Raw genomic sequence first — 12,173 nt, forward strand, 5'->3', positions numbered from 1 at the left:
GAATAAAAAGCTAACAGCTCTGAATCTTCTGTCACTTCAGGAGTATGGGTATTTAATAATAAGACATACTGAAAAATAATAATGTTAGAGCTATGACGCTTTATTTACGAAAGATCAGAGCCACTCAACGAGGGCAAAAAAAACACAAACTTTAACACACAACTTAGACAATGGGAAATCCTAACACACTGTAAAGCCAGCAGATAAAACCAGAAACAAGGCCTAACATTTTCTTTCTCAACACTTAAAGTTACACCTCAAAGAAAGGTTAAATTATTCAAACCTACTATTTTAAATAGCTTGGAATACCGCAAGGTTAAGGTCTCTTTTAGGAGACAGAGATGTTTTTGGTATGAAAGATTCTCTGGCAGAGAGTTAGCTTTAGCTGTACTAGGTGGTGGGTTCCTAAATGCTTGCTTTACGTTCATGCATGAGTTTTATACATTCAAAAGTAAGCACATATTAAATACTACTTCAAACAATGATGTATCTAGCAACTACTTGGCAATCAGTAGAAGTTGTAAAACGACCATTAAAACATTTACAAAAACCTTATATACATTTATATAGGTAAATTGTTTCACAAATACCAGGTAGGCCTTGGTCGATTCAAATAATCTTGGATCGTTGGACCTGAAGACTGGATTGGACCCCTTGATCTGGCCATTGCTATTGGGTTCATATAGGCCTTGAGGAAAAAAACAAAAATTAACTCCATTAAAATAATCATTTTCTTACTCATAAAGCAATCTTTATTATAAATGCATACTAGGTCAAACTATGCCAAAGAACTGAGTTCAACTTCCCACACAGTTGCACTCATTTCACACACTAGCAAAATAATGCTCAAAGTCCGTCAAGCAAGGTGTCAACAGTAGAACTGAGAACTTCCAGATGTACAAGCTGGATTTAGAAAAAGCACAGGAATAGGACATCTAATTGCCAACATCTGCTGAATCACAGAAAAGACTAGAGAATTCCAGAAAAACATCTACTTCTGCTTCATTGACTATGCTAAAGCCTTTGACTATGTAGGTCACAGTCAAAGTGTAGATTCCACAAACTACTGGAAAATTCTTAAAGAGATGGGAATACCAGACCATCTTACCTGCCTCCTGGGAAACCTGTATGCAGGTCAAGAAGCAACGGTTAGAACTGGACATGGAACAACTGACTGGTTCAAAACTGGGAAAGAAGAACGTCAAGGCTGCATACTGTCACCCTGCTTATTCAACTTATATGCAGAATACATCATGAGAAACGCTGGGCTGGATGAAGCAAAAGCTGGAATCAAGATTGCTGGGAGAAATATCAGTAACCTCAGATATGCAGATGACATCACCCTTATGGCAGAAAGCAAAGAAGAACTAACAGCCTCTTGATGAAGGTGAAAGAGGAGAGAGAAAAAGCTGTCTTAAAACTCAACATTCAGAAAAGAAGATCATGGCATCTGGTCCCATCACTTCATGGCAAATGCATGGAGGAAATATGGAAACAGTGACAGATTTCATTTTCTTGGGCTCCAAAATCAATGTGGATGGTGACTGCAGCCATGAAATTAAAAAGATGCTTGCTCCTTTGAAAAACAGCTATGACCAGCCTAGATGGTATATTAGAAAGCAGAGATATTACTTTGCCAACAAAGGTCCATCTAGTCAAACCTATGGTTTTTCCAGTAGTCATGTATGGATGTGAGAGTTGGACTATAAAGAAGGATGAGGGCCAAAAAATTAATGCTTTTGAACTGTGGTGTTGGAGAAGACTCTTGAGGGTCCCTTAGACTGCAAGGAGATCCAACCAGTCCATCCTAAAGGAAATCAGTCCTGAATATACATTGGAAGGACTGGTGCTGAAACTGAAGCTCCAATATTTTGGCCACCTGATGTGAAGAACTGACTCGTTAGAAAAGACCCCAATTCTGGGAAAGACTGAGGGCAAGAGGAGAAGGGCGCAATAGAGGATGAGACAGTTAGATGACTGACTCAATGGACATGAGTTTGAGCAGACCAGAGAGATAGTAAAGGACAGGGAAGCCTGGTGAGCTGCAGTTCATGGGGTTGCAAAGAGTTGGACACAACTTCGCAACTGAACAACATTAAGCCTCAGAGGTTTGAGAGATAAGTAATACCACTATTTCACAGAAAATGTATCTTCACCAGAAATTTGATGAAAATAATATTGATACCTCTTCTCTTACTCTGAGGTGGCTTGGTAGTACTTTCTCCAAAAGCCCAATAAAGCTCTAAGGGTAGTAATACTATCCTCAATGGTAAATGAAGAAACTCGGTTTCAAAGATGGAGACCTAACACTAAGTTCACTGTTTATTCTACTTTATCTTTTGTCTCAGGAAATACTGTGCCTTTCTGATAGCAATTTTATACACAGATTGTTAACTATGAAAAATTAAATTATGCAAGGCATCAAAAGAAAAAACAAACAAGAGTTCAGCAAAATTAAAAACATTTGTGCATCAAAGAATACTATCAAAAGACTGAAAAGACAATCCACAGAATGGAAGAAAATATTTGCAAATCATGTTTCTGACAAGGGTTAATATGCAGAATGAATAAATCCTACAACTCAATAACAAAAAACCCCAAAACCCCATTTAAAAATGTGCAAAGGACTTTAGACATTTCTTCAAAGAAGATATACAAATGTCCAATATGCACATGAAAAGATGTTCGCTGTTACTTGTCATTGTTGCCGACTCTCTGAAAACCCAAGGACTGCAGCATGCCAAGCTCCTCTGTCTTCCCTTATCTCTTTGAGTTTCTAGTCCTGAGGGAAATGCAAATCAAAACAATGAGACACCACCTCACATCAGTTGAATGGCTACCATCAAAAAAAGAAAATAAAAAGTGTTGTCAAGGATGTGAAGAAATTGGAACCGTTAAGCACTGCAGGTGAGAATAAAAAATGGTGCAGCTGTTTTGGAAGTTTGACGATTCCTCAAAAAGTTAAACAGAATTGCCATTCTTCAGGATCGGAGAACTGAAAGGAGGGGCTCAAAGAGATACATGTATACCCATGTTGACAGCACCGCTATTCACAACAGCCAAAAGGTGGAAATAATCCACACATCCACCCATGGATGAATGGATAAACAGAATGTACTATATACTGGGTTGGTCAAAAAGTTTGTTTGGGTTTTTCCATACCATCTTACAGGAAAATCCAGATGAGCATTTTGGCCAATTCAGTACATACAATGGATTATTATTCAGCCTCAGAAAAGAGTGAAATTCTGATACATGCTACAACACAGATGAACCTTGGAAGCACAGTAAGTGAAATGAAGCAGACAACAAAGGACAAATATTGCATAATTCAACTTATTTGGGGTACCTAGAATAAGTGAACTCAGAGACAAAAAAGGGAGTTCACCAGGGGCTGAGAGTGGTGTAACCAGGACAAGCCTTCTTGTTTGAGATAATGAAAACCTTCTGGAAATGGATAGTGGTGATAGCTGTCTAACACCGTCAATGTACCTAATGCATTATACACTTAAAAATGGTTAAAATGGTGAACTTTATGTTATGTATATTTCTGTACAATAAAACCCCACAAAATTATAATGATATTATGCTCTGTAAACTAAACTTACTAGAGCAAAAATACATATTTTTATACACTTTACCCCAAAACATCCTGAGACAAAATAAAGCAGAATATTTGTTAATGACTGTGTCTAGCAGACACTGTTTTATTAGAATTCACTTTACAACAGATACAAATTCTAGTCTTTAATTCAGTCTCAACTTCTTGATCCTATGATTAAGTTTTCCAATTTAATTCAAGTCAACAAACATTTATTGAAAACTCTTCCACTTTTTATCACAAATTATGCTTTTAATTATTTAGCTTTTTACAGTACTCGTAACAGAAACTGACAAATCCATGTTGCTGTTGCTTAGTTGCTAAGTCATGTCTGACTCTTTTACAACCCCATGGACTATAGCCTGCCAGACTCTTCTGTCCATGGGATTTCCCAGGCAAGAATGCTGGAGTGGGTTGCCATTTCCTTCTCCATTTTCTACTCTTTAAAAAAGAACTTTGGTTGAAAATGACTATCACAAAGATTGATTTTAAGGCCTGAAAGTTAGTACTTAACATTCCAAAAAAAAGTGAAAAGGTACTTTCATCTATTGCATTTTACTTAAAAATCTTTAAAAATGACAAAATTTTCCACCTTCATAACAAATGTAAATTATATACGTCTAGATTTCTCTGGCAGAGTGAACAATACACAACCACTATAAACAACACAAACCGAGAACTGTTTCCATTCAATTGGATACTGCCTAATTACCTGAGATGAAAACAGTTAAACCTTTAATATGATTTTCTTACAGCTAGAGTTCCTAAGGTCAGAGACATTTACAGGATAGGGGCAACATATGGCTGTCTATGCAATGCTGACGACCGAGGCATAAAAGTCATATTTTAATATCAAATGTTATGCCCTCAAATATTTCATTCAACTGTCTCTATTGAGATTTTTAATCAGTTTATGTGGAAATGACAGCCAACAAAGGCCACAACGGAGCAGTTGTTGGCCCAACCAATGACACTGACCCTCTTAACAATCAAAAGTATAACGTACAAACTAAGATCATCTCTTTTAAACCAGGGGCATAGTATCTATCACCTTCTTACTTCTTAGGTATCATGTCATAATTTTAGCAGTACTTAATGATAAGCCATTTTAAGTCTGAAACTGTAAAAACTTTATTTTCAAAGTTATAAATTATGCATGGATGTTAAAACTATATCACCAAAAGAGGAAAAACTGAAAATACCTAAATAGCCATCAACCTGAGAGTCATCAAATAAACTATATTCCCCAAACGAAATACTAGGTTGATGCAAATGTAACTGCAGTTTTCGCACTGTTGAAATCTGCCGTTTGACATTGGAATACATTCATAATAAATGTGGTCATGTTATACATCATTTTAACGCACATTTCTCACTTTACGGGTTTTTGCTAATGACATCACTTGTTTATTTTATATTTACTTTGGACTATGGAAATGATGTTAGACAAAAAGCAAATTTGAGCGGATTTTCTTGTTAGAGTTCAAAACGGGCCATAAAGCAGTGGAGACAACTCCCAATATCAACAACGCATTTGGCCCAAGAACTGCTATTGAAATGTACAAAGCAGTGGTAGTTCAGGAAGTTTTGCAAAGGAAACAAGAAGAGCCTTGAAGATGGGGAGCACAGTGGCCAGTCATCAGAAGTTTGCAATGAATCTGAGAGCAATTATCGAAGCCGATCCTCTTACATTTGAAGTTGCCTAAGAACTCAACAGCAACCATTCTATACTTGTTTGGCATTAAGTGAACTGGAAAGAGGAAAAAGCTCGCTAAGTCATGAGCTGCCCACAAATCCAAACAACTGTCATTCTGAAGTGTCGCCTTCTCTTGTTCTATGCAACAACGAACCATTTCTCAATCAGATTGTACTGTGCCATGAAAGCTGCGTCTTAGTTACGGGCTCTCTAGTCTCGGTGCGCAGGCTCAGTCGCCCCACAGCAGGTGGGATCCTAGTTTCCTGACCAGGGATCAAACCCACATCCCCTGTACTAGAAGGCAGATTCCCAACCACTGGATCACCAGGGAAGTCCCAAGAAAACATTTTTTAATATTATAGCCCATTACCTCGACGAGTACAGTAGTAGCAGCTACCCCACCACCGCTTTTATGCTTGCTTCTGGACAGTCAGGCCTTGGAAGAAACACATCGTGCTACTGTACGCTGCTGTGCGGCACACAAGAGCACAGCCACCTGAAGAGGACGCACACACACGGCAACATACGCCAGACAGGCGAGCTAACTTACGTGACCACACACGCGAAAGCATGTTTGCCTCTTTGCAAGTTTGCAACTTTGCAGAGGACTTAGAACAGCGGCAATTTTTCACTGTAGTTTTAAATAACCTAAACACAACATTTACTATGTTTTACAGCCTTTAAATTTTCTAGCATCTATCTTAAAAACCCATTAATATTTTAATGGGTTTTAATGTCTACTGTGAAACTGCATCTTCAAAGTACGTATCATCCTATCTTACTGCTTACTTTTCAGAGGAATATAAAGTAGTACATTCATATGCTAGGAGTCCATGTCAATCATGGACAAGTTATGCCACAATTACATGAGCTATTACTGAGTATGTAATAAGGCTTAACTTTCAAGCTCTTGAAAAACCCTATGCCCAGTCTGCTTAAGTACATAAAATAGCTCCAACAGCTTCTAAATAGCTCCATTATTTATTTCAATTACAGTGGTAATGCTTCTGAAGTGCATCTTAAAAGCTCCTTGCGAAACACTTGATCATGAGTCTGTGCTCATGACCATTAAGCAACAGTGCTCCTCTCTGATGCACAACAAAAAGGTTTTAAAACCCAAAAAGTAACCATTTCACAAAAGTTAAGCTCTTTCACTTACTATGCATGTGTGAAAAAAAATGCTTCTAACATTAGCGCGTTATACATAGTATATATAATGGCAGAGCATAAATCAAAATAAAGAAATTGTGCAATTTCTTAAAATGTCATGACTTAATCATTTTGAATACTGTGCCTTTTTAAATCAAACACCCGTACTTATATGTAACTAGAATTGTCTGTGGCTCCAAACTGCTCCATGAGCTTGGGTAACAGAGAACGGGTTGGTTTTTTGGGAGTCAGGATGGCAGAACAGGCTCAAGGGAATATGTAAGTGGGCAGCTAGGAAAAGAGCAACTGCAGTGAAGTTGTTGAGGACAAAATGCGCAGAACTTCATTTGTTACTTTGATTACCAATTTTTATCTGGAGGATACATCTGTTTCAGTAAAAACAGAAAAGAACAGGAAAGAAACTTCTGGAAAATAATGGGCACAAAGGGTGACCAGTGGCTCGGACAGTATAAAGAATCTTCTGCAATGTTCGACCCAGGTTTGATCCTTGGGTCAGGAAGATCCTCTGGAGAAGGGAATGGCTACCCACTCCAGTGTTGTTGCCTGGAGAATTCCACAGACGAAGGAGCCTGGCGGGCCACATGGGGTTGCAAGGAGTCAGACACGACTGAGAGACTAACACTCCCATGCTTTACAAATCTCAAGGGTTAAAATATTCAGTGGGAAAAAAAGAGTTGCTTAAGAATGTACAATATCAAAATAAACAAATAAATAAAAAAGAGTGTACAATATCAAGAGGGAACTCTAATCTTCCAACCCAGGGATTGAACCTAAATTAAGGACCTCAGATGAAAATGATGCGCCAATGTATACTCATTACCTGTAACAACATACTGCTCAGGTGTGGGAGTTGAAGATAGGGGAGGCAGAGCATGTCTATGGGCAGGGAGCATATGGGAACTCTCTGTACTTTCTGCCCAATTTTGCCTTGAGACCAAAAGAGCTCCAAAAAGTAAAGCCTATTTTTAAAAAAACTTCAACCTGAAATTTATGGCTTTTTAGAAAGCAATTCTGTCATCTTGAAAACCATGATTTTTATCATCAATGTAAAAAGAAAAAAATGCCATTATTTTCAGATGCAAATGTTCATTTTATTTAAAGTCAAAAGTTATGATGTACTGAACTGAGTTACCAGATGACCCACGGTGCTTTTTTGGGGAGTCCCAGTTTTAATAGTTTGGGGGTTTCCCTGGTGGCTCAGAGGGTAAAGAATCTGCCTGCAATGCTGGAGACCTGGGTTCGATCCCTGGGTTGGAAGATCCCCTGGAGAAGGGAATGGCTACCCACTCCAGTATTCTTGCCTGGAGAATTCCATGGACAGAGGAGCCTGGCGGGCTACAGTCCATGGGGTTGCAAAGAAGTCGGACAGGACTGAGAGACTAACACGTTAATAGTTCCACCTCCTCCACTGCAGCCAGGAGGCTGAATTGGGCAACCTGTGTCTTCTATATCTTAATTTCCTGTTTTCTTTTCTATAATCTTTCAAGCACATACAAAATGTTACCAGTACTACCTATGCCGAGACACATACCAAGGAATCAGCAGAGCCCAGAGTCGTCAAAGTGCTCTAGTAAATGAAACTAACTTGAAAAGTTTTTCAAATGCTTTAAAAAATCTAAACACCTTTTGCCAGTAAAACAAAACATCTTAGGCCTTTGCATGAAAACTGTACCCAAGGTCCAGTGATTTCTAAACATTTAAGGCCTAAGGTCATTAAACAGCCCAAACACTCAGTACCTTAAGCCTAAGGAAGCTCCATGAGAACACCATTTCAACTCTATGAGAATCAATACCATTAGGTCTGACCTACAGAAAGGAAGGCAGGAGAAAAGAACATTCCTCAACCTTGTAATCAAACTTCACCACAGTGGTTCCTAGACATCTTTGATTATGAAGACTATACAAAACTAAACTAAGAGTTTTGAACATAATAAGTATTTCAGAGAAGTAAAGCTCTTTGAGGACCTCTCCCTCCCCCAAACAGCAAAGGAAATTAATCGCTTAATTCTTAAAAAGCTAGTTCGTTCAATTTAGTACAGTAACTTCAACAGCATTTTTTTTTTTTTATTTTGCTGCACATTGGTTTAAAACTCTATCATGACCAAGCCTAGCAACTGTAACCTAAGCTTATCGCAAATTCCTTAGGTTTATGGCCCATGCAATCTGATTCACAACCTGGGCTTTCCGAACCAAGCTAGTGGACACCTAGAATCTTCCTCCCATCTCTGCCTGTGAAAACGGAGAACCTCAGAACCCTGAATTTTCATCAGCCATTTCTTACTTTCTGTTATTAGTTACTTCTGTATCTCTTTCATCTCAGTTACAGAGTAACAACTTGCAGACCAAACATTCGCCCGCCCATCTTGCCTTGTGCGGTCTCAACTATTCTGGCAAGTTACGGGCTGCACTGATCCCACTTTACAGATGAGAACAGCGACGTATTCTGGGTCATCCAACTCCGGAGAGCCCAAAACTGACATTCCAGCCTGGGTCTGAGTCCAGAGTCAACCATCAAGCCATTTATTCCTTCTCGGGGCCTACTAAGTGCCAGGTGGGCTTCCCAGGTGGCTAAAACGGTAAAGAATCTGCCTGCAATACAGGACACCCGGGTTCGATCCCTGTGTTGGGAAGATCCCTTGGAAGAGGGAATGGCACCCCACTCCAGCATTCTTGCCTGGAAAATCCCATGGACAGAAGAGCCTGCCGGGCTGTAGTCCATGGGGTCACAAAAAAGTCGGACACGACAGCGACGCGCGCGCACACACAAACACACAAAAGAGTCGGACACGACAGAGACACACACACACAAACACACAAAAGAGTCGGACACGACAGAGCGACACACAAGCGCGCGCTCCCGCGCGCGTAGTGCTGGGCTCTGGGGCCGGATCAAAGCATTTGGCTTTGATCCTGGTTCTTAAAGCAGGGAGCCCGCCTGCCTCTAGAACTGGGCGCCCTGCAGGCCCCCGGGTGTAGGGACAGCGTCCCAGACCTCCGCGCCCCCGTCCCACCCGACTGCGCCAGAGCGGCGCAGAGATGGGGCGGGCGCTACCGGTGGGGGTGGCGGAGGCGAGTTCGGGCGCCTTCCCGGGCCTCAGACTTCGCACTTATTTACAGGAGGGATCAGAGGACCCTTGGCGGCTCTACCCAGTGGGCACTGCTGGCCCGAATGCGGGGGAGAAGGATGCCACCGAGCACTGCCAGAGGGTGCGGCAGGGCTGACCGGATGTAAAGAAAAGGGGGGCGAGAGAGAAAAGGGAAAGGAGTGGGGGGCCCACAGGCGCCAACTGCGTGCGCGGCGCAAGCGCGTCCGGGGCCGGCCCCGCGGTGCGGGGAGCCGGGTCTCCAGTCTCCAGGTCCGAGCGCCGCGGCTGACTCTCAGGCCCAGCCGGGAGGGGCGAGCGGTCCCGCTCTCCCGCCGCCGCGCCCCGCGTCGCCCCACTGTTTTCCCCGCCGGGTACTCACCACTCTATTGTCCCGCTTCCCCATGGTGCCGGACTGAGAGCTCAGCCAGCCCTCAGCGGGGAGACCAGGCCAGCGCGGCTACCAAAGACGGCCCGAAGCAGGTCCTTCGGCCAACTCCCCATCCCATTGAGAGCGGCGCCTCGCGGACCCAGCGGCCGCGGTAGCCCACAGCGCCACCTACCGCCTCGGAGGAGAGGCGGGCGCCCGCGATCACTTGCGGTTCCCAGGGGTCGCCTGGGGATTCCTGTCCTTTGCCACTCAGTACAGCAGCATGGGAGAAGGAGGCGGCAACCCACTCCAGTGTTCTTGCCTGGAGCCTGGTGGGCTGCCGTCTATGGGGTCGCGCAGAGTCGGACACGACTGAAGCGACTTAGCAGCAGCAGCAGCAGCAGTACAGCAGCATGGCCCAGGCAGCTGCTGTTTGGCCTTGGATTGTTTTGCTTCCTGCCATTCCTGATGTACTGAAATCCTCATTCCAGAGGATACAATGATTATTCTGTTGTGTTCCACTATTATTCCACTATGCCTGTGTGCTTGGCATAGTGCGGATGCTGGGTATAGATAAAGTGAGGACTAGGACGGAGGTAGTCCCTCAGAATCCATTAAGTGGTGGCGCAGAAGTCAGTGTTCTCATAGATACTGCTAAAGACATTGCCTTTTAAGTTCAATCCCGTTCATCTGTCGCTCATGTATCCATTTCACGCTAATTTTTTAACACCTGTGCTTGTGCTTAGTCGCTCAGTTGTGCCCGACTCTTTGTGACCCCAGCCGGCCAGGCTCCTCTGTCCATGGGATTCTCCAGGCAAGAATACTGGAGTGGGCTGCCACGCCCTCCTCCAGGGGATCTTCCCGACCCAAGAATCGAACCCAGGTCTCCCTCACTGCAGGAGGATTTTTTTTTTTTTACCGTTTGAGCCACCAGGAAAGCCCTTTGAACACCTGCTTGGTGTAATTCTCGGAGTGACTGGAAGCTGGATACGAGCAAGACCCAAAGATAAGATTAAGACACAAGTGCTCCCTTCAAAGGGCCTGTTTATAAGCTAGTTAGGGAGATGGATAAACACAGGGTCAACTTTACTACATGGCATGCCACAATAATGTCAGAAAATACTAAAACTGCAAAGGAGGTGTTTCGGGGCTTGAGAAGGTGCCATTATATTCACTTAGAATTAATAGATCTGGATAAACCTGGATCCATCTCAGCACAACATCATTAGAAATCCGAAAATCAATTTGGATCTTTTGTAGACTCTTGGAAAACGTCAAAATGGGCTTATATTCAAATATAAGAAAACTCCTTAAAACCATCTTCCCAGTTTGTCTCTCCCTCCTTCCCTTTCTCATGCTGTATCACATAACAAATGATGCCAGCTCCCGTTCTCTCAGAACTTTCCCAGAGTCTCAAATGCAGCCACTGGGCGTTCTATTCCATACTGAAAGTTCATTCTCCTTAGTAACACCACTTCTTACTGTAAATTGCGTCTCCAAGATTTCATTTCTCCTTCTCCTTCACCCCTGACTTAAGCTGGGGATCCTCTTAGCAAGGACAGGCTTCTCTGTCTGAACAAGTTTGTTTTCATGGCTTATCGATAGTTTTTCATATCTCAGGAACTTTACAGATATTAACCCTGTAACAAGGATCTTTTTCTTATGTTTTCTTCAGCAAGTTTTATAGTTTCAGCTCCATGTTAGGTCCATGATCCATTCTGAATTGTTTTTCATGGTGTAAAGTAAGGGTCAAGCTTTTTTTCTTTTATCCATGTGGATAACCAGTTTCTCCGGAACCATTTGATGGAAAGATTATCCTTTCTTCATTGAATCAACATATTAGTTTGCTAGGGCTGCTACAAATATGACTTCCTGGGGCCCATCACTGTCCCTAAAGAACTGGGAGTTGTAAACTGGGCTCACAGTCCAGAGAGAAAAATCAGTGGCAGGGGCCTACTGGGCTTTTAATGGAGTGAGGTTCTACGTGAGCTAAACAGACACAGAGATAACTAACTAGCTGAAAGTCTTTTGTAAACCACTTTGAAAAAAATGGTCCAGCTAAACCTGGTTGTGGATGCCTATGGTTTGTGGAGACAGGTAATTATGACTGATCTCTTAGTAAACAGCAAACCTTCCATTTCTTAATAAAGATCAAATTCCTGACTCTCTGTATCATCCCTTCTGAATATTCTGTGTAGATCCTAAAAATGTAGATGCAATTTAGGGCCTGTTTAAAAGTTAGGAGAAGTCTTA

At 42.2% G+C, this 12,173-nt stretch overlaps 1 protein-coding gene across 1 annotated transcript in view; it reads right to left on the bottom strand.

The window, feature by feature from the left end:
- The window catches only part of FAM133B (family with sequence similarity 133 member B), a 28,592-nt gene extending 18,554 nt beyond the window's left edge, over positions 1-10,038 (bottom strand). Inside the window, exons 1-2 of the mRNA XM_068972916.1 lie at positions 9,933-10,038; positions 591-688 (exon numbers count right to left, since the gene is read on the bottom strand). Of these exons, the coding sequence (XP_068829017.1) occupies positions 591-688; positions 9,933-9,956 (122 nt within the window). The 5' untranslated portion in view covers positions 9,957-10,038. The remainder of the gene's footprint in view (positions 1-590; positions 689-9,932) is intronic.
- Between the last annotated feature and the right edge of the window lie 2,135 nt (positions 10,039-12,173).

The sequence above is a fragment of the Capricornis sumatraensis genome, chromosome 5 (assembly GCF_032405125.1).
Source record: "Capricornis sumatraensis isolate serow.1 chromosome 5, serow.2, whole genome shotgun sequence".
NCBI classification, from domain to species: Eukaryota; Metazoa; Chordata; class Mammalia; order Artiodactyla; family Bovidae; genus Capricornis; species Capricornis sumatraensis.